This window comes from Etheostoma cragini, chromosome 6 (assembly GCF_013103735.1).
Source record: "Etheostoma cragini isolate CJK2018 chromosome 6, CSU_Ecrag_1.0, whole genome shotgun sequence".
Classification (NCBI taxonomy): domain Eukaryota; kingdom Metazoa; phylum Chordata; class Actinopteri; order Perciformes; family Percidae; genus Etheostoma; species Etheostoma cragini.
Genome location: NC_048412.1, coordinates 23,743,252 through 23,770,134, shown reverse-complemented (window position 1 = coordinate 23,770,134; position 26,883 = coordinate 23,743,252). Strand labels below are relative to the sequence as shown.

The window sequence follows — 26,883 nt, the reverse complement described above, 5'->3', positions numbered from 1 at the left end:
TTTCACACTTGTGTGAGCTGGATATTGGACCTCAATGAGCCTCCAAATTAGTCACAAAATTATGCTCATAAGTACACGTCTTACACTGAGATTTAAGGCGAGCCCAGAAAGACTTCACGCCTTCCATCAGAATGTGAAAACAACCTGCAGCCTTCATCATTCTGCACAATTACAATGAAGTAAGAAAAAGCACCACACGTTTTTGTGGAGAGGGACTTCAAATCCCTTCCCCTGCACATTATGAAGATTTATATTATGCTGGTTTAACAGAATATAGATGCAGCAGTAATGGTTTCCAGAACTTATTTAAAAGTTAATATTAATTACATATTAACGACAGGTTTATTAGACTTGGTCTGGGCACATAAGATGCACAGCACTGTATCGTCAATGGGACACTAGTGTAGCCCACTTTAAAGTACTTGTATCACAACAACCGCTCCTGTCAGTCAAACCCAGCCTTATCGACCACCGTCCAATCAGAAAGCTCCGTACTTTTTTAACAGACTTTGGGGGCCAATCACAACCGGCCCTTCACGTCTCACCTCTCCCGCTGAGGGGAGGGGATATGACCTTATTTGGCAGTTATAACCTTATATGGAGCGCCGCCAGGGGGCAAGCAGTACGAGGCAGCCTGCTGGTGACACTTTCCCCCAAATTGTAGCTTTGACTCTCGGAGATGGGGCAGGCAGTCGTAGGGTGAAGCGATACACTCGAGTGGCAAAGATTGTTGTGCGAGCAAAGTGTTCTAGTTGAAGCTTCTCCCTCACGGACGGTCACCGAGGATATTTCAGGCTGTGTGTGTTGGGTAAATAAAGATCAGACTTCGCTCTCCAAAACCTCAGTGCGGCGCGCACGAACAAGAGGAACAAGGACTCGTGACTGCGCTTGATACTGTTTCCACGAGCTAGATGGGACTAAATAAATCCGTCACTGAATGACATGAAATGCGGCCAGTGTTGACTCGAGTGTTTCATTCGGGAGGCGGAATTGATTTTAAGTGAATCCCAACGCAGTGCGGCGGACAGACTGGAGCGACCGGGCCAGAGGGGCGAAACATTGTTGTCTGCTATTCTGCCTTCTTTCAAATTCTAGAGGTGAAAAAGAAGTGAGATAACATTTTTTTTTTAATCTTTACAGCCGACACGCTGACGTTTTGGACTGACTTTTCCAAGAGGTCACACTCTGAAGAACAACGTGTTTATGGATTGCTGCGCAGCGAGGAACACCCGGAGTTGTAGGCTACGATCGCGTGCGTTGATCATGTTGATACCTCGCTGTTGCTGTGAACTTTGATAGATGTTAAAAGCAAAAAAAAAAAATCAGTACTATAGATACGCGATTTAAAATAAATACGCGCAGATAAACTCAGATTGACCTCTGGAGGAAGCGCTTTTTACGCCCTCCCTCGGGTTTTTTTCTCTCCCAAGACTTCAGGACGGATCCCTATCACTCAGTCTCTCCTTCTGTGATTTAAACAAAGACCGAAGTGTTTGGGGATAGCATGGCAATGGTAGTAAACCAGTGGCCAGAGAACATTTCTGCAGATCCGGGGTCTCAGCTCCAGATATGCGGCCAGGAGCCCGGCGGGGCACCGGGAACCCCCAACGGTTCCACCCCAGGGAACGACGCACTTTCCGGGGACAAGATCCCCAACGTGGACTGCATGGTGTGCGGGGACAAGTCCAGTGGGAAGCATTACGGGCAGTTCACCTGCGAGGGATGCAAAAGCTTCTTTAAGCGCTCGGTGAGGCGGAACCTCTCGTACACCTGCCGGGGGAACCGGGACTGTCCCATCGACCAGCACCACCGGAACCAGTGTCAGTACTGCCGGCTGAAGAAGTGCCTGAAAGTCGGCATGAGAAGAGAGGGTAAGACCATAGGTGTGTGACGGGTGTCCGTGTGAAGTGTGGCACAGGAGACATTTGCTTACTAATCGTGTTTTACTGTGTAAATGTGTGCGTAATGCTGCTCACCGTAAAATATCAATCTTAACAGGCCATTAAGTCTGGAAAGCAGCCGTAAAAGATTTTACTGTTTAAATACAAGTGACTGACTGTTAACATCCACTGAGGCTCTTTTTTTAATTGCTTGTATATAAATAATACATTTGCACCAAAGTAGATCATCGGTTGCATGAAAACATATTTGGGAAAACTCTGGACACATACATTTGAATTGGAAACGGTCATTTACCACATATTCGTCTACCTGTAAAAAAAAATACATTTAAGAATACACATGACACTCTCTCTTTAATTATGTCCCTTCACATGTCACTAAAACTCGCCAGTGAGAGATTGTGTGCGTAAAATACGCGTCGTGTTTTGTGATGCCTGTTGATCTAAATGGTTATGTGTTACACAGTTTATACGCACTGTTGTTATGGGTAAATCATCCGTCACCACCTGCGGCAGCACAATGCGTATTTCACATTCATTTAGGCTACCAAATCCGAACCATTCGCCCTGGTTCGCTCTGTTCTGTGAAATCCCTCCTTTGTCCCGCTGTTTTAATTATGCTGTTTGCTCCATCGACACCCAGAGCCGCTATAAGAGGATGCCGCTACATTTGTTGTATTGTGTTGGATTAACAACGGGTCAGTTAGTGTCAAAAGGGAGCAGTGGAAACGTGTTGATGGAGAAGAGGCTTCCCATATCAATTATCATTCAGCCAGCAGCGTGATCCCATTCATGAGAGGTGGGACGCTGCATGTTTTAAAATGTTTTAAACCGAAAGGAGCCAACAGTTCTTTCTCTCACGATCTGTGTTACTGATGCGTTCATTTTATTTGTTTGTTTGTGCACTTTGGATAAGTGAACTCAATACTTTATTTAGAGACTCTCCTGATGTAGAAGCTACAGATTCTTTATGACAAAAAAGCACAAAGAGCCCGCACAAGTATTAGATTGTCTGTATGAAATAGCCTATTTGGGAAAATAATGAAAATGTCAACGTGCACACCACTAACTATCACAAAGCTTTAACACAGGTGAGCCATGGGCAATGAGGATTTTTGCCTTGTGAGTGAAAAAAAGTGCGTTTCAACCACTTATCCTCAAAAAGTTTGAGTCTTTTATGAAGATGTAACCCTTAGCCCAGTTTATTTTCCCTCTTAGAGGCCAGAATAGGGTCAGCAGCCACATCTCAATGAGCAATCTTGCTCACGGACACTTCGGCAGGGGATGTTGAAGGACAACCCCGCCGCCCTTTGATTCCAAATCCACTGATGGAAAATAACCGTCCTCCTTAGAGTAGAGCCTGAGCCACTGCTATGCCTCTCTGATTGTGTGTATGTGTGTGTGTGTGTGTGTGTGTGTACTGTACACAGTTTCCTCATGTAAAATACCCGCAAGTCACACCGACTCGGTCGTGCTTGTTTCCGGCTGAATGAACCCGAGGTAATCGCCTGACGCGCTGCAGCAACAACAACAAATCTGATTCAGTCCGGTAATGAGAAAAAGTTCATTCATTCAGACAGACGAAAGACATAGAGGGGAGTTTTTTTTTTTTAATTTAGTCTATATAAATCCACTCATCTTATTTGCCTTATTATGAAAATAGCCTCAAATAAAAACCGAAAAGTTATTTTGCATGCAAAATAAAACGGTTATTTACTTCATGTGGTAAATCCGTCAACTTTTACGAAGGAAAAAGGTTTCTAGCATTCAGTTCAGTTAGTAAAAGTTTGGTTAAAAATGACATTCTTGCAGTGCCGAGCTCGTTCTTTATGTTCATCATGAGATACGCCTTAAGAATGGCGTGGAAGGTAATCCGTTTAGATGAGATAACATTACAATGATTTGCTTGTAGACTGCAGACTATGGTCTACATTGCAAAAAAAAATCATCTTAAAGTAATTAGTGTCTTGATCTTCTTAAAATAAGTGAAATATATTTTCCACCAAAAATGATTTCTTTCAATCCATTTTGACATCCTTGTCAAATGTTGTGTTGAAATAGGGCCAGAAAAATCCGATTAAGGTTTTAAAACTCATTATCTGCTCATTATCCTCTTCTCTCTTTATTTTTTATTTTTGCAGTGCTGGCTTATAGTTGTGCCTAAAAAAAGGCTTAAATGCAGAGCAAGTCAACTTACATTGGCTGAGCTCATATGTTGGTGCATTTGGGGTCAGCAGGATTAAACTGTGCCATGAAATCCTCTTTGTCGGCTGACTTCTGTTTATCAGCATCCATTTGTCTGCTTATGGGACAATTTTGTTAGGACGCTCTTCCGGCAATTTGTCAAAGTAGAGAATTAAAAAACAGAATTTATCATCCGACTAATAAATATTCTGCATTAATAAAGTCAGTCAGAGACATTCAATTGCCCTAGTTATATAATCATAACTCCCATTGTTTTAATGAAGTAAAAGTCACAGAAAAAGTCCTATTGAGTAATTTGTGTACACGTGAATATTCATGAATATCTGATACAAAACCCTGGCATTATTATTTTATTGTTACATCTACAGGAAGTTATGCTGCGTCCTAGAATCCAACGATTGAGGATGTCAACTGAAAAGTGGCCGGACTGTTAAAGCCTTCAAACTCAGTTGTCCTTCTCTAGATACATAAGTCATGTTCCATCTACATTATTCAACAGGTTCACTTCAGGTTGTCAAGGGGATGCAGTGTTTATTCTCAGTTATGATCCAGGTGAAATATGCATTTGATTTTTACCATTTTACATTCCCAACAATATGCGAAAGTTCCTGAAAAGATGCCGTTAAAATGAAGCGGAAGATCACAAGTGAAAATGCATGTTTGCTGAAAGAGTTTGTCATGTTATTAATCATTTAAAAAACCTTTTTGATTTAGTTCGAAATGTACGAAAAGTCTGAAGGAAAGGGCTGTTTCATGGAACAAGTTATATATTTATAACAATTTCAACTTGTTTTATTCAGAAATTATGTATATTGAGCTACATAAGATGATGTTCTTGGACAGCCCTTTGATGTCCTTTGATTGTCTCTTACAGACAATCAGCAAGAGAAAGTCTGAAATTGGTTATAAAAATTACAGCATCGTTTCATATCCCTAACACTGCTGCATGACTTTTCTGTTAAGACTGAAGCAATATTTAGCTTTCTGAGAAGACATGCTAAATGTTTCATGAGATTTAGAAAATCTTTGCTTTCAAGTGAGTTTCTTTTTTTTTCCCAAAGGAGGATGTTTGACCTCTTTCTGCAGTCTGCTGTGTAGAACATAATATCATTTGTTGGAGACTTTTATCCCGAGCAGCTTTCAGCACCATGGCAGCACACAGTTCTTTGCTGGCCTCAGTGGGAATCAAACCATTGAAAAACCTTGGCAACATTAGTGTCATTGTCTCACCACGCAGCTACACAGAACTCTGCTCTTGTGTCTCTGTCAGTTTCTTAGCTGAATAGAAAGCAAAGAGGCAAAGAGAATCAGCCTGACAGTTCCTTTGAACTGGAGTGAATGTTTTAATTTCCAAGCAGCCCACAAGGACGAGCTTCTGACTCGAGTCATTGAGGACAGAAAGACACGCGTGGTAGTTTCCTGCTCTGATTAATACATGCGTGCACAATAATAATGTCATCTTGAAGGTTGTGTGTATGTCTTGAATCAGATACCTGTGTAGCTAAGAGCACACCAAACACATTCAGACGCACAAAGTTATAGTAGAGTGTAGTGATGGTAAATGGTCTTTTATCACAGGTAAGGCTGGATATCGTTCCAAAGTTTTCAATTATGTTACCGGTGACAATACTCTTTAAACCTTTTAAAATCTTTTAAAATCTATTTAAAAAAAAGCAGCTACAACATTTTCTTTAGCTCGATTACACCTATGTGATTCACACCATAGTCAAGACTCTCAAATTATAACAACACACATGTTTGCAAGGTTACTGTGCGTAACGTATTTCCTGCCTCTACGACGTGTAATATTAGATAGCCAATCACAAGCGTTAGTAGATCTTGGTAGAAGCATGCCACTTGCTAATTGTCTCACTGACGCAAATAAAATTTGCTCCTTGGGTATTGAAATTTGGTATTGCCAAAAAAGTATCGAAGTTCGGCACCTGGCCCTAATGACATGAATCTGTAATACCTGCATTGAACGTGCGCAATGGAAATACTTCTGCCTGCTGCCTGCTCTGACCCACATGCACTCTGACAAAATACCAACACTAGTGGGAAATATAGGTCAACCAAAACTAAAACATTAACAACAGACCAGGCTCGAGTCAAAGTCCCAATGTGTGAACAGGCCGGGGCCTTTCCAGTGAGTAAACACCCCACTGGAGCGCTAAAGTCTAACAGGCAGCGTGTATTGACTAATCCATAAGCCACTGTGCAACTTAACACCAAAACACTGCCGTCTGGCCTGCTTAGGCTCTGAAAACCTTTACCTTTCCCCAGTAATTTAGCTATTGACAAATTCAGATACTTAACCTGTCACCACTTGTCGTCATTATCAGAACCACTCAGAGAAAAATGGTTCCCATTCACATATTGCTCAGAACCGGCCAGCCTCTATTAAAGTGATACACTGAGGTTGTGGCCTTATCGCCAAGGCTGCCTTTAATATTATAGAATAGATGAATGATGCAGTTTTTTTAATGCTTCTGGACACATCAAGGTGAGGAGGCTTCATGTTGCAATATAACACAATATGACCTCTTCCCTATAAAGGTTGGGCTTCTTTCTGCACATCCCACTGTAGCACAGATGTCACAAAAGTAATGTGACCCTCTTCAGGTGCATTCAGTCAATCATTCTAACAAACAGACTGACCCTGGACTGTTTTGCTTGTGCCTTAAGTAGCTCAACCTGTTTTTGCATGTCACTCGTTTCACTTGTAATGACACACACACACACACACACACACACACACACACACACACACACACACACACACACACACACACACAAACACACACACACACACACACACACACACACACACAAGAGAGGGCACAGAATTTGTCAGAATCATTTAACAACCAAGAAGGCTTCTCCTACATATTTTGTGTAAAATAGCACTATGGTGAGATCTTTGCCCATTTATAATTTAGGAGTTTAGTTGATGATCTTAGACACGCTCACCAAGGGGGAGTAGATGAAAAGGAAGCAGAGTAAGCACAGTGCACCGATAACTTGTACTATTTGTCGCAATTTTGGATCAACAGTTGATGTTTTAATAAAGACAGGATATTGGTCATGTCTTCCACTATAATATGATGGCGGCTCCCCTCTGACCCCCAAAAGGTTATTTAGCTACTTAACCCCTTGTATTTACCTTAGTAGTTTTGGTTTATTTGCTCGGGTTTAGAGGTCCACAATCCTAACTACAACAGAAAGTAATGGTTAAGTATTTACTTAAGCTTTAAGTAAATGGGAAAATATGTTGTTTTTTGTGTGGACTTTTGTTGCCAATTATGAAATAATACATTCCTTCATGACAGAATAAAAAAATCTTTTGAGATAGCTAAATGTGAAGCTAAAACCTTGTGCTACCACACAGACTAACGATTGTCATGTATGTTGGCTAGCAGCTCTCTTATTGGGTGAATGGTTCTGGATTTGAGCACCAGAAACCAAATTTAATTTGCTCACACTGTTTTTGTGTGATTTGTCTGATGTATTATATCTCATATATCTAAGAAAAATAAAAGCAAACCAAAAATATCAGCATGGCTGGATACCACGAGGGAGAAGTGGTAAATACATGTTTTATGTGAACTGGCGCTTTAAATGTATTGCCTATCTTACTGTAAAAAATAATTGGTAAGGTAAAGGAAACTCCAACCACAAAAATGAATTTAATATCAGTCTCAAAAACTCATTTAATACAAGTCTGAGGCTCTATTTTTACTGATGACGCAAGCTGATAAATTACACATGAAGCCAGGCCGCTAAGAGGTGTTAAAAAGAAGCCATTTATGCACAGATGTCTTCTCCAAACTCTAAACTCCCCAAAAAACACAAGAACATAATGCCCTGCTGTGGCCCACTGCATGTTAAAAAAAGAGGGAAGGGGTGGTGTGTAAGTGTAACTAAGGATGGCGTGAATCACTGAGTTCGGGTTGAATTTGGTCTAGTAATTAATTCAGGAACTGCATCATCAAAGTCTGAGAGAGCGACTGAGGCAAAAGCATCCACGCAGAGCAAAGCCACCAAACTTTCTCACGCAAATGTCCTCTGCCTTCCAAGTCTCTGTCTCTCTCTGTCTGTCACTGTTTTCCCTCTCGTTCCTGCAGTGCCTCCGGTTTTTCTGCACTCTCGTTCTGTTGTGACTCTTTCGTCTCCCCGCTCTTTCACGTTCGACTCACAACTGAGGACAGGGTCAGTCTTCTGCAGATGGCTTGTTATTAGCAAGTTTAGCTGAGTAGTAAAGTTGTTATGAGCAACGCTTTTATATAAACAATTTTGCTATGCTCTATTTCTTTCTCTAATTTGATGATGTGTTTTCCTTCAGTGGGGCGCAACAATTAATTTTGATGATTACTGTCGCTATGGGATTGTCACAAATCACAAATAAGAAATGTTTTTCAATATGTTTGTATTTTCACATGCATGTACTGTACTCTGCCATTTAGGCTACGAAAGATAGTGTGTGTGTGTGTGTTTGTGTGTGTGTGTGTGTATATTGGTAGGGTAAGACTGAGGACATGCAAAACAAAACCATAGACTGTACAATTGGTAATAGTTAGTCTATGTCTACAGTCTTTTACATGGCTTTAAATACAGTGGAAACACAACACTCCACAGTCTGAATTCTGTATATTTCCTTATTTTTATTTTCCAGTAGTAAGCATGAAGCAAGATTGTGATTAAAGATCTGGTTTTATTTCAGTCAGACCAACCCGGGTATGTGTGTATATATGACATAATACGCACTGTAACACTGTAATAGGCAGCATATTGAAGGTAACACAACTAGCATTCACTTTAAACATCTGTTTAATGTAACCATAACCACACACACACACACACACACACACTTTCTAGTCACATATAATAGTGGGATATAGTGTTTGTGTGATTTAAACAGCTTCACTAAACGTATCAAACTACAGACCTTAAACGTAGCACACATGCGTTAAAAGACGCTGGGCGCCATTTAGATAATGTTATAGCTGGAGCTTTGTAGCCTAAATGGCAGAGCATGCACATATGAAAATAAATATTGAACAACATTGCTTATTTGTTACAATAACATAACCATGTTTAACTTTCTTCTCAAACCTACAAGAACTTTCCTCCTGCTCATCCGCCAGCTCTGGCTGTCAACAACACATTTACTTCCAATGTTGCTTATGTATTTTTTGTAGCTTTTGCGTTTGTGCTCTGGCTTTTGTATGTGTGTTGTAGCTTTTGTATTGGTGTTGAACCGCCTTGGCCACCGTACTCCTGCAGTATGGAGCACCTTTTGTTCCATTCAGGATGTATTAAACACTACACTTTCAATGTTTTTCTTCTTAAAGATAGACAGAACAGTACTCACGTACTTTTATATTAGCAGCTTGTATCAAGACATTGCAATACTTATACAGATTTTTTTTCACAACTCAGGCGGCACCAGAAACAACCTGTAAACACAACACAGACATATATATTTTTTTAAAGTTGATACGGCGAACTTGTTAGCAAGCAGTTACTCATTTACACATCCGGCTTTTGCTTTCCACTAACTCCTGACAGAAACATCTGTCTCAGTAGCTGCTAAATGCTCCACTATGTCTCTGTTTAGTGCTGAGCAAGTAGCATACAGTGTTTTTTTAAAGCTTTTTTAAGATTTTAAGAGTAGTGAGAGTAAACCAAAACAGTGAAGTTTATTGGCCGGAAAACTAAAACAATAAGCTGAAATATGCTAAAAACCCCTGTAAAGTAGTCCTGTGATCTGTTTCAGCTTCAATGGATAACCATTGTGAAATGTGTTGGAAATGCTCAACTAATTGATTTGACCGTTGTTTTTCTGGCAGAAATGTTTTGGTAGAATAAACAGAAAAAGAAAAAAAGAATAGCATGCAATGGCACAAATACTGTGGACCATGCACTGAATCAGACTGTGTATAGCCATATATGTACTTATCATTTTAATAGGCAAGTCCAAAGTTATGCATCTTATTAACCGTCTAGTGACCCCTGTCGCAGTGTTAGCAGACCACAACGGCTCCAATAAAAGAGAGCATCACAGAACTGCCCTCTGTTTGATTGACAAATTGTATATGAGTATGATATCAGAGTATATTTCCATAACTCTTTCTGCTCATTGACATCCCGTTGTCTCTTTATCTCTTATTCTGCTGGGTTACATATTAGCTTCTCTCTGTCTCCTATCTGACTTGTTGGGAGCTTTGCCCTGCTGCAGAGCAGTGACCTGCAGGTCAAAGCTCAAAGCCAAAATAAAACTGTGAGAGCAGCAGGGATATTACCTTGGTGTCACATCACACACTGCCCTCTGAGCTGGAGCACAACCACGTACATCTACACAGGCTTTCAGTGGCACACACATATAGGCACTGACAGGTATAAAATTGTATCTTTCCTTTATCTTCCAAAATGTTTTTTTAGCTTTACAACTTTGTGTTTTGTTCCTTTGATTGCAGGATTGCAAAATGGTTCTAGTGTTGTGAACCTCTCATACACAAGAGCACATACGCACGCTGTGGAAAGCGGTGACGTCAACCACATGTTCATGCAGAGTAACGTGTTTATTTTTCGCTTGTCCTTGGAAGCTTTGGAAATGGAAACTCTACTCATTGAACACAACTGTCAGACTGAGCCAAATCTATAATGCGTCTGTGTTGCCCTGGCACCGTGACCTTTGAGACCAAATGTTGATAGGCCTTAATTGTATTTAGCTGCTGTAATTCCACTAACAGTCTGACCCAGAGGCTAATCCAGGCCAGCCAGGCAGCGAACTGTGCTTTCTGCCAGCTGCCATTTGCTGAAGTGGCATTTTAAAAGTCACATCTGAAATGTCCCATGATACCTCTCTTTGCATGCCCTTTCCTCCTCTCCCTCGTTCTCCTGCCATCTTTTTTTTGCTCTGTCTACTGTATGTACACGGGAAGCAGTTTTGTTTTGGGTTTTAGGGATTTGTAGCTCTTTTTTGTGCCCGCAGTTTGGTTTCAGAATATTTTTGTTTGCCAGGAAGAAGGACGTTGAATATTGTTAAGATTTCAAGTTTTCTTCCCTTCTTGTTGTCTGATGACAAGCTCAGTTAATAGCATTAAGCTCACCCACAGTGCACCAATTCAAAAGCAGGACACAGCTTATGGCAGACACCCAAATCTGTCTTTATACTCCCATCCCCCTTGTTATTCTTTATCTTTGACCCTGCTTTCCTTTTTTGTCTCTTCCTCAGGCATCTGTTTTTTACTAATGCCATTTCTGTCTCTCTGCGCTCTCTTGCTCCCCTCCTTTATGTCAAAATAATACATCTCTCTGCCTCTATACTTCTGTCTTTCTCTTTATTCCATTGGACATTTCCATAATTACCCCCTCTCTCCCTTTTCTTTCTCTCTGCTCCTCTCTTGCTCGTCCAGCAAGCTGTAGGCGAGGAAAAACAGAGAGTGATGTGTCCCAGTCAGTAGTACTCAAGTGCTCTGCCTCTCAGCCACGAGTGACCTCCACAATGAGGCTTTTGAAAAGTCAAGTGGATCAAGTAGATCCGCCACCATCTGCAGGATTAACCACTAATCAATATGATTAGCAGATGAGATGAGCAGATTCATAGCTGTGATTTCACATATCAGAGACATGAGAGGCAGCAGGATCCCAACAGGTCGTGAAATTTGTGGAACTTCATTGAATTTTGAAGAATTTTATCTATTCTCCATCAAGGTCAGGCACAATGCTTTAGTGAGAAGCCCAAAAGAAGTGAAAGCCAGGTTGCCCACCCCATATTTTTTTTTTTAGAAGATATGAATAAGCCAGGGCAGAGTGACAGTTCTAGGTTATGGAAGTGATTTGACTTAGATATGTCACGGAAGAGTCAGAATTGATCCTTTCAGAAAGTGCTCCAAAATGACACATGCTCAAGTTCAAGCCTTAACAAAGTGCTTATTTGAACAAAAACTACAATGATTCCCCAACGCTAACCGCAGGGTTTCTTTGACTAAAGCCATAGCATTGTCAGACAATGAAGAAGACTTGTTCTTCAACAGTGAATAATAACGGGCACTTAAAAACAAATTGTTTGACATTTCATTTGGAGGACTTGTCGAGTCTTTCGCCAACCTGCGTTACAATAACTTAACTCTGACTTCCAGCAGGAGCACTGTATTTAGCAGTCTTTCACTTCCCACTCAAAACATATTTGACCAGGTAATCTTTGTGGAAACTGCCGTGCCTTTCTCTACTTTCAACCCAGCTGCTCACAACGGTGTTTCATTTTTCATTTCCTGCAAAGACAGACACATGTGGCTAATCTGACAGCCGTCCTTTGCAAAGCAAGACGAGAGTGTCTGGAGTGCCAGTGACAAGGAATGTCCCATTGTGCAACATCTTTGTGACAGGCAACACCTCTTCATAGCTCAGCCCAGCGAGACTATGCTGTTTGCCAAAGGAGACTGCATTCTTTTCCGGGAACATGCGGGTTGACACAAGTTCACAAGGAAAACTAGTCGTTTGAGGTCAACACCTTTTGTGCAGAGGTATCTTTTTCTGCTCAGAGGACAGGCTAGAATTAAAGGCATTTTTATAACGCTCTTGAGTGTTTTGACCTCTCGTTTTTCAGACGTGCCACGTTGCGTTCAATTGACACAGCTGCTGTGTGTGAGGTGACAGGTGATGCAGAGTTGAAAAGCATTTTCCAACCCCCCCCCTCCCTTTTATTTCACCCCTCTCTCCACCTCCTGTTTCCACCTGTCTCCTTATGTAAAGCCTCGCACTTTATCTGAAGCCTCATCTCAGACTACATTCAGATAAATTGAACTCTGCACCTTTTCTGTCTTTCCCCTCTCTCTGCCCTCAATCTCCCTCTTCTCAACTTATCACCTCTTCCTCTTCATCTTATCTCGCCATTTCACCCTTTTACCTAATTTTACCCCTCACACGTCAGACGTTTGTGTGTGTGTATGTGTGTGTGTGTGTGTGTGTGTGTGTGTGTACAAGTGCTTGGCCTCTGCGTGCCCTTTTTGCCTCAGCCTCAGCCATTTGCCAGCAGAGAGAGGGGGGTTGGGGTGGTGGGAGAGGCATTGTACCAATTTGTGTGTGGTGCGTGCATGTGTGTATGAATATGTGGCTGCATAACATATGTAGGTGTGAAGAAGTGGTATATCTTTACCAGCTGGAGCTTGTCATTACTCGTTGATGCACAACAGCAGTGCAGAATGGCCTTGGCCGGGCCACTTTCCATCGCTCCACTGAAAAGGCGAGCGCTGACATATTTAGGAGTTGGAGAAATGTTCCCATCTCCACACTTTTTGCCCCTTTGACCCCATTCTGCTAACCCCCCACCCAACACATTTGACAAGCACAATTTCACTCCTTCTTTTCTGTCTTCGTCTCCTCTCCCTTCGGCGTCTCCTGCAGGCTTTTAGGATTTCTTTGCTTTACATACAGGCTGTGCAGAGGCCGTTTGGATTTAGATCAGGTTTAGGTGTAAAGGCGGCCTCCTAAAGCGTAAAAGTGTAATAACAACGTGATACATATGAATGAAATTTACTGTTAAAAGTTGGAAACAAAACACAATCACTAAAAAATTTCAAGATATCATTGATTAAAAGTTCATATCAATGCGTCCAAATTCTCATCTTGTTGTCTCGTCTTGTTTTCCATCAGCTGTACAACGAGGACGTACATCAAATTCCCAGACCAGCCCAGGACAGTACCTGACCAATGGCACCGACCCGTACAACGGCCAGCCCTACCTATCCGGCTTCATTTCTCTGCTGCTGCGCGCCGAGCCATACCCCACATCTCGCTATGGGGCCCAGTGCATGCAGGGAAACAACCTGATGGGCATTGAGAACATCTGCGAGCTGGCGGCCAGGCTGCTCTTCAGTGCTGTTGAGTGGGCCAAGAACATCCCTTTCTTCCCCGATCTGCAGCTCATGGATCAGGTGAGTCAGCGAATTTGATGACTGAATAGAATTTACTTTAAAATATCCGACCAGCAACTTCAATGTAATAGCTTGAGACATTATTGGCTTATCACTTTCCTGCCAAGAGTTCTTATGTCTAGAGCCAGGCTAGTTTTTGTCATTGTCCTAAGCCAAGCTAATTAGCTGCTGCCTGTAGCTAATCATATTTAGTGTCAGACAGTGGCATCATTTTTATCATCTAACTCTCTACAAGAAAATTGATTTAGTAACATGTTGAATTGTTCCTTCACTAAAGCATGCAAGGAGCACACACACACACACACACACACACACACACACACACACACACACACACACATACACATGAATAGGAGAGTGGATTTGCCCTCCAAATGTAGAAACTACATTAACATACATACTGGGTGCCTGTCTTAGTCAAATATGAACCAAAAACTTTGCAACATTTTTCACATTTACATTTTCTTTTCATGTCTACTTCTGTAGAAAATCTTGAGCCAGTAAAAATATTTGTTGCCATAATCATAATTAAATTCTCCTGTTCCATTTAATCAAAACCAAAAAAAACTGTAATTCAATGAAAGATCTTAGTTCCATTAAGTATTATCAATAAACACATTATTTATCACATGCACCCTCAGCTATTATAATCAAAAAGAGACTATAACTAATTTTCATCGATTTATTTTCCTTATTTGTGAATCAGTTGCATATAAAACAACATCGGTTTGGTTAATATTCACTGAAGGCGGAAACAGGCACAGCAGACCTGATGTCAACCCTGCACATGTAGATTTATACTAGCTGTAAAGTGTTGGCACGGAGTAATCGCCTGATCTATAAATATTCACATGCACCCTGGGCAGACATAGTCATCACAAATATGTCATGCTGTAGCTGCACTATATCATTAATATATCATTGTCAAGATGTAGAATACATGCATCCCTCTCAGTAAGTGCTTTAGAATTGTGGTTCTATGCTTTCCATAAACCCGCTTTTCGTGATTCTTTTCAACTGGAAGAAAGGACTGTTTACACCTGGCATTAACACATGTCTTGTAACTTAACTGCATCTAAAACAAACCAGATTATCTAGGGTAGACAAAATAATGTAAACACCTAAAAGAAGAAAATGTGTGACTAATAGTAATGATGGTGACCATTATCTTAAATGTTGCTACAAAGGTGGGTCATATTAGGTTGAATGCTGATTGCGGGCCATGTAAGCCCCACATATACTGTATATATATATATATATATATATATATATATATATATATATATATATGGCATAACACAGCTTGTCATATCCTTTTTGCAATCTTTTTTCATAAAGGTTATGTTTGGGGCATTTTTACAGGCCTTTATTCGTATGGGACAGTTTAGACTTGAAAGGGAAGAGAATTACAGATTGACTGTAACTAAAAAGGCAGTTGTCGGTTGTGCAAACGATTCTAATACGTCCTGTAACATTACATATCAGAATTCCTATTAGATACATTTGGATTGATTTGACCTTCTAAACACACCTTTAGTAATTTGAATGAGTTCTTAGTTTTATATTCATGATTAAAAATCAATAGCTGTCTTAAAGTAGAAATCTCAAATCCAGATCTGTCGACCACATATGATTTAAAAATGTAAGTTTTTTTTAGATTTTCTGCTGGAAGTCGAGCAGTAGTAAAAATAATTTCCTTCCTGTAATACGTGCTACCTGTATTCTAGGTGGCGCTGCTGCGCATGTCATGGAGCGAGCTCTTCGTCCTCAACGCAGCCCAGTGCTCCATGCCGCTTCATGTGGCTCCTCTGTTGGCAGCGGCAGGCCTGCACGCATCGCCCATGTCAGCGGAGCGCGTGGTGGCCTTCATGGACCACATCCGTGTCTTCCAAGAGCAGGTGGAGAAGCTGAAGGCCCTTCAAGTTGACACGGCGGAATATTCCTGCCTCAAGTCCATTGTGCTCTTCACATCTGGTGAGTGTCAATGAAGCACATGTGTCATATAAACAGTGGAGAGTCACAGGCAAACCGCATGAAATTGTGATGGTGTCACGTAATGTTGAAACAGGATGTTAAAGATTTACCTAGTGATGGAAGGCTCCAGACTGGGTAATCAAAAGTTTAAAAATCATTCAAAATTCATGAGCCCAAAATGTCAAACCTATGATACAGTATTAATCTATCTCTAAGCGCTCTAAGAAAATGAGACAAAACTTGTACATTGGGAGAGAATTAGGAGAAACCTCAGGGGAGGTCATTCAAAGAGCAATCGTGCCAGACGGTTGAGGATACAATTGATGTTGCAGGGAAAGAAAATGTTTTCATTATAAAAACAGGCAGTTGTAACTGTTCATAATCAAGTTTGATAGTAGCATTATTATTAAATTATTAGTACTATAGCATTATTATATCAAATATTGATGAAAGAAAATCAAACACAAGACCTCCAAAAAAAGATCAAATGATCAATTATTTGTTAAGATAGCTTTCCTTTTACTTGAGCTTAACCCTTGACTCAAACACAGACTCACAGGGGGATTATGGGTAGATTCTGATGTCAACAAAAACATCACCTGTCTCCTGTGAGTACAAGTACAATTGCTCACGCAGTAAGCTGACCTCCGTTGGCATGAGAACATTTGGCAACGGTTTATTCATGTTGACGGGGACACTTCATTGCAGGATATGAGATCGCTTGTAAACAGCTTAACCTGAGTTAGAGAAATAGCCAATAGCAGGGTTATTGTGCATATTTAAAGAAAGTAATCCCGGCAGATAATACAGTTATTTAATTATATGGCAAAATACATTAAATAATAATGAATCAATTTAAATGAAGACAGGTTTAAACTATATTACTGGTAAAGAACTTAAAATGGTACCTAAAATGACTAAAATTACTTCTGTGTAAAATTCATAACAGCAATCTTACGACATAGATCGGACCTAGTAACGTTTCTGCAACACTGTCAACATGGCAAACTTCTGAACTTAACACCATCAGATTAACGTAAAGACTGCAGCAGCACAAGATGAAACACGCACAGAAAGAAATTAAATGTGCATTTTCTTCTGAGCACTGTAAATCTCTCAACCATCATCTCCTTTGCATGATTTAACAAAATGACTTTAATAACTTTAAATTGTCCAGGAGATACTTCTCTATTAAAAATGTAAACAGTGCAAGACAGATGCTTTACATAAAGCATGTGGGTAAATGGGTATTATGTAAGTATAAAACTTAACTTGTTTGTCATGTTATGCTTGTGCAGCATTGGACAGTATAAAAGAAGAGAGCAAGAGTAGGCGAGCATCTTTTGCACTCAAAATGGTGGCATATTAAGGCTTTGATGCAAACATTTGTTTTAAATCCATCAGTTAGAAAACGTTATGAACAGTTACATAAGAGACACCTATGTTTACATGACAAATGCCATTCAACATATAGATGAAGCCAGCATTGTATTCATGTCTAAATAGCTGGCTCATTAGCCGCGTTATTGTGTACTAAATAAGAAGCCAAAGGGTCCTGCAGGCATTTATCCTCGACACAAAGATCCTCGATTGTACTTTTTTTCTCTCCATTAGTTGAAGATTTTACCACAGTATAGGACGTTCGGAGTGCCAAGAAACCTTTCTTCCGTCTACTGTGTTGGAATCCAGTTTAAGCTCACGGATGCATGATGCCGACTTCAACTGTATTTAACCGGCCTCACCTTTTCACCTCCGCTGGGCCTGACCGACATGTGACCCCTAACAATGCTGCAGCAGATATTGTCTCATTGGCTCCATATGTAAATGCTGCTGCTACACTCTTCCCACCAATCAGTCATTATGTCTGCCCTCCATGAATTTCACTGTAATTGGATCACTCTCTCATACTGTAAAATACCGCAATTTATCCCATGAGTAGCTGCTTGTGCCTCACTGTATCACCTCTTTTTTCTTTGCTGGATTTAACCGTGAGCTTTTACCTGAAGCTATTACTTTGGTATTTAACTTTGAGTTGCTAAGCTGTATTTTGGTTTCTGCCCTTGTAATTCATTGTTCACAAAATCTTGTAGGAAAGACTGATAAACGTATAAAGTATATTTTTTATTTAGCCTACAATACACCCAGAAAATTATATAGGAACGAGCGCGCTATCTGAACCCAACAATCCATGGTTTTCTACCTCTTAACAAAAAGGAAGGCAGTGGCCATTATCTGCCAGAACAGAATCTTTGTGACATTGAGTTAACATGATAAAGATGGTAATTTGACATCTAAATTATAGCACTCTCCATTTGACGTAATTACAAAGAAAATACCTTCATTCTAGCATAGATTTGTCTATTTAAGGCTGTTGGCCTCCAAAGCTCTTTAAGAAAACAACAACAGGGGACTTGTGCCTCACACCCTCACTGTGTGGAATTATTTTCTCCCCACTGAGCTGCAGACAAGATTTAATAAAATACTATCTTGTTACACCTTGAGGAAACCCAAGAGATAGGAATTGTTTTGATACTGCTTGTATACAAACCCTGTTGAGCTTTATCCCAACAGTCACTGTGCTCTAGTGCTAGCCAAAATACTGTCACATCTGGGATATTTCACTAAGAGATCATGCTTTGTGACCCAAGGGGAAACGGATGGTGAAGACGCCAACACTGAGATGTCGCTCGTCCTTATTTTTTTATTTTTTTATTGCTTTCCCCTTTTTTTCCTTGCATGGCTTGTCAGATCCACTCTGCATGTACCTAGCGTCTCTCTTCCATGTATGTGGGTTGCTGTGGATCCACCTCTCCCATTTCTTCCTTGCTTTCATCAGCCATCTCTCCTTCACGATCCTATCTATTATTGAAACCAGTCATTTACCCCTCCTCCCTACGCTCCCCAAACCCAAGCTCAGCCCAGGCCCGGGACCCCCGCCCCCACCCTGGGAGTTGAATTATGTATGGTGGGTTTCAGTGAGACGGAGGATTCGCAACAGCCACGGCCATGACCTACATAACCCCTGTAGCCCCGAGCATCCCATGTGACTTCCCTCCATGTGGGCAGATGTACCCACATGAATACACGTTGCAGAAAACTGCAAATGTCTTGGCAAACAAGACAATACATTTAGTAAAACAAGCAGATATTAAAGCCGAAATTTGAATTTAATAGAGACAGACATGCACACACGCACACACTTGGTAGACCCATTAATGAACCTGACTCCTGCAGACCTGATAGGATGAGCTAACAGTCTTCGACAAACACCAAATTGTCTCTGACCTCCCTCTGAGTCCCCTCCCTTCACTCTCTAAGTGAAGCACAGTCCCATCAAGGCACATCAGAGAACGGACATCTCAGTCCTGCCATGCTGATCCCTCACCCCCACTGACCCAGTGTGTGCCCAAGGAACAGACAAAAGAACACGACGCTAAGCGCATAAGGGCACCCACAGAGCTGTCGCTTTGGCACGCGATGTGGTGGCAGTCACACAGACAGCTTTACTAATCCCAACCAGGCAGTGGCGGCTTTGTCACGCAGGACCCAAAATGGCGGCCCAACAAAAAAAAGAGTCCAGCTGCCCTTCCGAGTGGACGGACACAGCTGAAATGGGAGCAATTATTCACTCAGAATGATGAGAATAATTGCCACTGGGGGTGGGGAGGGCTTGACACACTCAGTTCAAATATGACATAAGTTAAATCTTTTGGTGGTATGGATCTATGGCTTGGCTCAGCAGGGTTTACACAGGGGGCAGATCAAAGTGTGAGATGACAAAGGGACCTATGATGTAACGTGACAGGTTAAAAAAAATATGTGCCAGCACTTTTAGACTAAAAGAACGTGCTTAAGAAGAAATTGCCCTCATTTATAAAGCCTTTCAAATGAGGGTTCATTGAAGGGGCAGAGTCAGAGTGTACTGAATGTACAGTGTGTGGCAGAGTACAGTGAAATGTGTCTTTGTTTTGAGTTCACATATCTCTGACCTCTTTTGCTAAATCCCACGTGCTCTCCTCTGCACACACAGGGTGCGAAAAGTATCGCGCACAGTGTTACACACTCTATCGGTTGTGCGAGACTCTTGCCAAGGTGGGGGCCTGCAGGAGAGGAGGTGTGAGGAGGCAGGAGGCAGAACATGACCTCCAGCTGTGGGGAAAGGGAATGCTGTAGTGGGCTGTGAACACAGACCACAGGGGTGTAATAGATGCTTATCTCTGTAGTGACAACCTCGATTTCCTCAAGTTTCAGCAAGATTTTTCTGAACTGAGGAATTAGAAATTAGAAGAAAAAAACTCTCAGCTCTTTATTACATACAATTTTCCCACTGTGACGGCATTTATCTGTTTCAATCAACTAGGTCAGATTTAAAGTACACGTTTAGTACCAGGTCAAGTTAAATTCTTGCAAAATCCAAGCCTTAGTTATCAGACACAATATCAACCTGATAACAGGAACAAATATAAATATCAGACATGACCATTTGTCCCATGAAGTGGGTCATTGCTAATGTTTTGCGGATTCTGTCTACCTTCTTGCAGTTTCCTTTTAGACACTATACTAAGGATGAGAAACCATAAATCTTTATTTTGTCTTCCTTCCTTCTAGATGCTATGGGGCTGTCAGACGTTGCCCACGTGGAGAGCATCCAGGAGAAGTCCCAGTGTGCCCTGGAGGAGTATGTAAGAAACCAGTACCCCAGCCAGCCAAACCGCTTTGGACGTCTCCTCCTCCGCCTGCCTTCCCTGCGCATCGTCTCTTCTCCGGTCATCGAGCAGCTGTTTTTCGTTCGCCTGGTAGGCAAGACACCCATTGAGACACTGCTCCGTGATATGCTGCTCTCAGGCTCCAGCTACAACTGGCCTTACATGCCCACCGTGCAGCGCGACCGACCCATCTCTCTCCACTACAATGAGAACGGGCCCTGAGGTGGAGAGACAGACGGGGGAGAAGCTGCGGGAGAAATACAGGCTGAACGTCCATCTGACTACTCATCCATCCCTTTTTCCTTCATTCTCTGCGTTCAACTTTTCAGCTTTTCCAGAGGAAGCATCTCCCTCACCATTCCGCTCACAAACCCGGGTCAACGATATAGTCCGTTACCAATCCGGTTACACAAGCCAACCAATCATTTACCATGGCCATTGCAGAGACTTGGTGGTCCCTCAGCTGACGGTGCAGTCTACATTTGAGATGTGGCACGAGATGGACAAGTTGGTAGAACGGGATATTGCAGTTCACCAGCAGGTCTGTTGGACTCACTTCAGATTTGAGTCTAAAACCACATGAAAACAGGGGCAGCAAAAGACAAAACATTTGCTTTACTGTTGGTGCTATGCCTACATTTCCAGAAGCTGCGCAAAAGCATCTTAGTATGGTAAATACTAAGCAAGGGCTTTGCCAATGGGACTCTACAACCAAGAGCACAAGGCCCGTTGTAAACTTACCAATTTTTAAAAAGAAAGCCAGAAGCCATTAAAAAAAAATGACAAATGCCAAAATGTCTTGGACTTTTGCAGAGGACATGTTTTAATGTGTGTGTTTGTATTAGCACTGTTTATATGGAGAGAGAAAAAGTCATGATTGTGTCCATATGTACAGTATATCGTTGATTCATTGGCATCTAAAGCATATTAGGGTAAAGCTCAGGTTCAAAGGGTGGGGAGACAGACAGACCGACAGACATGCCAATATCAGTACAAGAACAAAAAGACAAACCCACGAAAAATTGACACTTATCAGCAGCCTGTGCCAAAGCTGGAAAAAGCATATTGTTTGGATATTTTTGTGGTAGTGTCGGTGATGAAAGTTTAATGTTTGGTTTGTCTATAATTTGACTATATAATTGTTTTTGGGTCTCAGGGGGAGAAAAGGAGTTTGTAAAAAAAGAAGAAAGAAAAGCTTAGGCACTTGCATTGTAACCTAGTCAGAACCTACACTTATTCACTCCTGTAAAATCACAGCACTGGTAGATTCATGCTACTCACATGCCATTTGATTGATCTACATTTTTACTTAAAAAGGCCCATTAAAACTCCAAACATGTTCTTATTACAGGAGTGACACAACTCATCCTCATTGTTGTTTTATTGTCATGATTGTCAATATTGGACCTTTTGGACTGGGGGGTGGGGGGAGCATTTTACAAAACTAGCTGAACTTGCCTTAGAACAAAGATTTTGTCACTGAGCATTTATCTTATGACTGTGCCATAATCTCTCGTTACCTGTTATAACAGGTATTATGTCCTGTCAGGAGAGGAAATGGACTCACATGATGTAAAATTGATTAATGTGCACATAAAGTCATATATAGAAAAGGGATGCAAAATACAGAGATTTTATTAATGCATCGATAGAGAGAACAGGCATTTCTGCTTTATCATCAGCACTTTCATTTAGACCTCATGCGAGTTCTTTTCCACTTCCTCATGATATTGTCATGTAGGGAAAACCCCCTCGACTCATGTCGTTTGAGCTTATCGTACCGATACCGTAGAGAAAAGTATCACTAACCTCTGAAAACCTCAGTCTATGTTACAATAGTATCGCAGTTGGACTTATGACTGTGACTTAGCCTAGGAATTTTTTGTTGTTTTTCTTCCCTGTGGTGGAAGCAAGTTTGTTTTGACATTTTCACATTTCCAACATGGCACTGTGGTATCAACATTGGTATTGGAAAAGCCATCTGGGACCTTTAGAAAGCTGTCTGTTGATAAATGAATTCAAAGAAAGTTCCTATGAGTTTGTTTTTATCCCCTCTACTTTTGTTTGAAAATATGGATTATCCAATAATTGAAATAAAATTCTGTTCACAGTATGTTTCCTGTAGTCTTTTACTGTCATATATAATGTGTCAAAAAATTAGTGCTTTAGTCTGGTCTGAATGGATTTTTCTTGAGGGAATGTACCTTGGAAGACATATATTCTCTCCCCTAAGTTAACAGTAACACTCTGTAGGAGATCCATGTTGAGTGTGAACAGCAACAAGAAAAGAAAACAATGCAATAAAATTGAAGGATTAAGTTATCATGGGTTACGGTTAAGTGAAGGATAATTGTTTCTCTACATAGTTTAAAGAAAATGGTTGCATATACATTACAAGGTTCATTCATTTGTTTTTTGCAAATCAGGATTGCACACTGAAATGTAAGTTGTAGCCCTCCATGCTACACACAAATAGAACTAGACACAACTATTTAGATTATAATATAATGAAATAAAGTAAAACAATAAGCCTGTACACAGTTATTTATATTTACAAATCATTATTATATAACAATGTAGAGAGACTTTAGTTTATAGTGGGAATTAACAAGGGTCAATGAGAAATCATTGATTAAATGCACCACCCGGCCAGCACGCTGAGTGACCCAAATCAAACACACCTATGATGGTGTGTGAGAACAGGTGCACTGCATGCTGGGTGTAGCTAAATGCTACATGCAGTTGGTTGGTGGGTCCTGACATCTGCGTCCACTGAGGAGCTTTTTTTTTTAAATTTGAGGAGCGAGGTGGGAAAGACACTTTGAGTGGACTAGTGTGGCATTGAGAATGGAAAAGTGACTTTGGGTCCTTGAAAAGCGCTATTCAAATTCCATTTATTATTATTATGAAGTGTAACTGGAGCTGATCGTGGAGGACAAGGCGGTGCTCAGGTCCAGACCTGTAACTGTCTCTGGTTCAGACAGGTAGGTAACGTTAGCCTACAATAACAAACATTGTAAGTCACTACAACGGGCGTGTTAAAGTGTGCAGACTCTCTTTTGCTTTGTTATTGTTTGCAGCTGCTGTCGAATTTATTGTCTTTAACGTCTCTCTATGTTGATTGCTATGCTGATGCTTTATTCTGCTGTTAAAAGGTCTTATAGATGCATGTAACGTTAGCATTGTACCCGCCGTGGTGTAGATCGTTTTATTTATTGTCACTCATTTTAGTTTAATTGTTTTGTCCCGTCAATTCTTGTAAGGTTATACAAAGATTTGGATATCGTAATATGGCATAAGTGTTTGTTTTTTTCCTGGTTTTAAAGGCTGCATTACAGTAAAGTGATGTCATCTCCTGAACTTAACCAGACTGTCGTAATCGTTCTATTATTTATCTTTGCCCTCTTATCATCAGTAATGTGGATGTAATGACTCTAGTCAATATAATATAGCCTATCCACATTACTGATAATTGATTATTTATCAAAAAACCTCATGTGTAAATATTTTGTGATAGCACCAATATCAACACGACAATATTGTTGCGGTATCGATATCAAGGTATTTGGTCAAAAATATCGTGATATTTGATTTTTTCCAATATCGCCCAGTACTAAAGGCGGCGATCACACTAAACCGATAATTGGCCATCGGACAGTCTGGCGAGGTCAGTGACTCAACTCTGTTCAGTGTGTTCATTGTCTTTCATTTTGGCCGACCTGACACGCTCAGTCGGAAGGCGGGTACTGCCAGCAGTGGGACTCAAATGACCAATCTGATTGGTAGATGCTAACCAGGAAATGAAAAATATGAGATTGTATTCTGAACAAGCCGCCATGACGGACTAGAGTTGAATTTCCGGAGAAGCTGTCACTGCCCCATTTGAGTTGAGTGCAGACATGGTGCAGACATGGACATGCCCTACGAGTTGTTAATAAGCTGACATAAGCAATCAAACAATCATAGATAGCTAAAATGTTTTGGAAATGACTGTTGAATAGGTGAATAGGTTTACATGGTTTCATTTTCAAAAAACACAATATTTTTGTTGTACGGCACATTACTGCAGATCCTGTTTAAGTCTCTGGTTTAGCTACAAAGTGAGATATCTCACTTGATTTAGCTACAGAGTGAGACATCTCATTTCTATACTATCTTTGTTGCAAGTCGCACATGCTCAGTAGCTATGTAAGATCACATCAGCTGGTAACTGTTTCTCTAACTTTGGTCAGTACAAGGCAGGATTAGCTGGGAGACTTCTTCTAAAAAGGGACACTTGTGGAATACCTGCAGAACAGGGACATGGAAGTAGTTCTTATGTAGATTATGGTGAACTAGTGTGTGACATATTTTTGCCTTTTTCCTTTGCCAGTACTGCCAGGGGTTCGGCTAATAGAGCTGCACTAGGGGCTGCACAATTAGTCCAATTTTAATCACGATCACGATTTGGGCTTCCCACGATCATATTTGCGTAATCGAGCAATATTTTAAACGTGTCATTCCATTCATAGAATGCTCAGTTTTTCTTTTTTTGTAAAGCCAATCTACTGCTCCGTAAACCACTGTCTGACTGTCTGATCATGTGCCAGTCAGAGTTGTTCCCTCCTCCCCGCAGCTCAGTTTCTAGATGTAGACAGTCACGGAGGATAGAGTAAACCCCAATCACTCACATATGGCTTCCAGCAACATGGAGAGACACAGCGGCAACAGCGCCGTTCCACACTTCTGACATTTGTTCACCGTTTTAATTGTTATTAACAGCTGTATATTGTTAAGCATGAGAGGCAAACCTGTATTTGTACCAGTGTTTACGCTGGTAACTCTGCTATTGCGGCAGCCACAGCGAAAAACAAAGAAGAAGTTATTGAATGCAACTAACTTCAGTTCGTGGAGTAATATTGGAGCCTGCTGGACCTGGGCGAGAGATGTGACCCATGGGCAGAATATCATAGTTTATAAAAATGCAGTGCAGTGACAATACAGACATTTCATACACGTGACGTGTATAACTCCACTGACCCGCCATTTAACCCGTGCTGGGCCCATTCATAATGAGTCAGCCCTCTCTCTGTGAGTAGCATACACCCCCCCCCCCCCCCATTTCTTTTAATCAGTCTGTTACTGTTGTTGAAAACAAGTGAAGGAGCTTTCCCAGAGATATTTTTTTTAAACATATCCGAGCCTATGTATTTCAGATAATTTCCATGTAAACATGTATTGCAGCTGTATATTTTCAATCTGGGAAGGAAACCCTGTTTTTGCATTTAATTTTAATCCCAATCTCTTTTAATAAAAGAGCTTGGGAAAAGTGGCTATGACCTTAAACTGAACATTTAGCCCACTTTGTTATAGAATTCAACCGAAAAATTGCGATATGATTTTTAGTCCGGGACTAGTAGAAGTTCTGTAGCACAATTTGGATGCGCAATATGGATGTGAAAGCAGTTATAAATAGCCTATAGGCCTATAGGCTATTTATAACGGCTTTATGTAAGAACATCATTTTTTATGATTAAAATCAACAAATAATAAAGTGATAATTAATCGTGATCCCAATATTGAGCAAAATAATCATGATTATCATTTTCAGCCATAATCATGCAGCCCTACGCTGTACCACAGTGGCATGCCAGCCACCGACCAATGCCGCTGTAATGAGCAACATGTGCTGCCAGTGGAATGGCATCCACCACAGTGGCTGATGACCATCAATCTGGGCCCAGCTGCTCTATTGACTGTGTTGACATCTGTGATGCAATCTTTAGATTATAATTGCCCATCTATCCATAGAACCAGATTTTTTTCAAATTTTATACACTAGTAACACACTTACACCTGAGATCATCAAGGATAAGTAATTATACTGCTAGCTCGCAGATATTTCTTTTTCCAAAGACACTTTGTGATAATCAAGACTACAGATCAGTCCATGTTTTTAAACCAAGTGGGGGGTTGCCCCGCACTCACGCTGGGATGCAGCCAAAATGTTGATACAGGCCTGCTTGGTGCGTGACAGAAAGTAAGCAAACACCATGACCCAGTGTATGGGTGTGTGGGGGAGACACACAGAGAGAAAGAACACACATGGTCTTTGACCTTTTGGTTCAAGGTGTGTCAGTAGGTGTGTGTGTGTGTGTGTGTGTGTGTGTGTGTGTGTGT

General features: G+C 41.0%; 1 protein-coding gene across 2 annotated transcripts; it reads left to right on the top strand.

The window, feature by feature from the left end:
* Window positions 1–626: 626 nt before the first annotated feature.
* On the top strand, window positions 627–21,906 carry nr2f5 (nuclear receptor subfamily 2, group F, member 5). Of its 2 annotated transcripts, none has more exons than XM_034873313.1 (4): window positions 627–1,883; window positions 13,764–14,044; window positions 15,772–16,018; window positions 20,627–21,906. In XM_034873313.1, exons 1-4 carry the CDS (start codon window positions 1,505–1,507, stop codon window positions 20,944–20,946), a joined length of 1,227 nt encoding a protein of 408 aa, XP_034729204.1. In that variant the 5' UTR covers window positions 627–1,504; the 3' UTR covers window positions 20,947–21,906. The 2 variants fall into 2 exon arrangements, with proteins under 2 accessions (XP_034729204.1, XP_034729205.1); XM_034873314.1 differs by having other exon boundaries at window positions 633–1,871.
* Window positions 21,907–26,883: the final 4,977 nt, after the last annotated feature.

Coding starts and splice junctions, on each gene's coding strand:
- nr2f5 (XM_034873313.1), top strand. CDS start 1,505: ATGGCAATGGTAGTAAACCAGTGGCCAGAGAACATTTCTGCAGATCCG. Junction 1,884..13,763: donor AAGAGAGGGTAAGACCATAG/GTGTGTGACGGG, acceptor GTTTTCCATCAG/CTGTACAACGAGGACGTACA. Junction 14,045..15,771: donor ATCTGCAGCTCATGGATCAG/GTGAGTCAGCGA, acceptor CCTGTATTCTAG/GTGGCGCTGCTGCGCATGTC.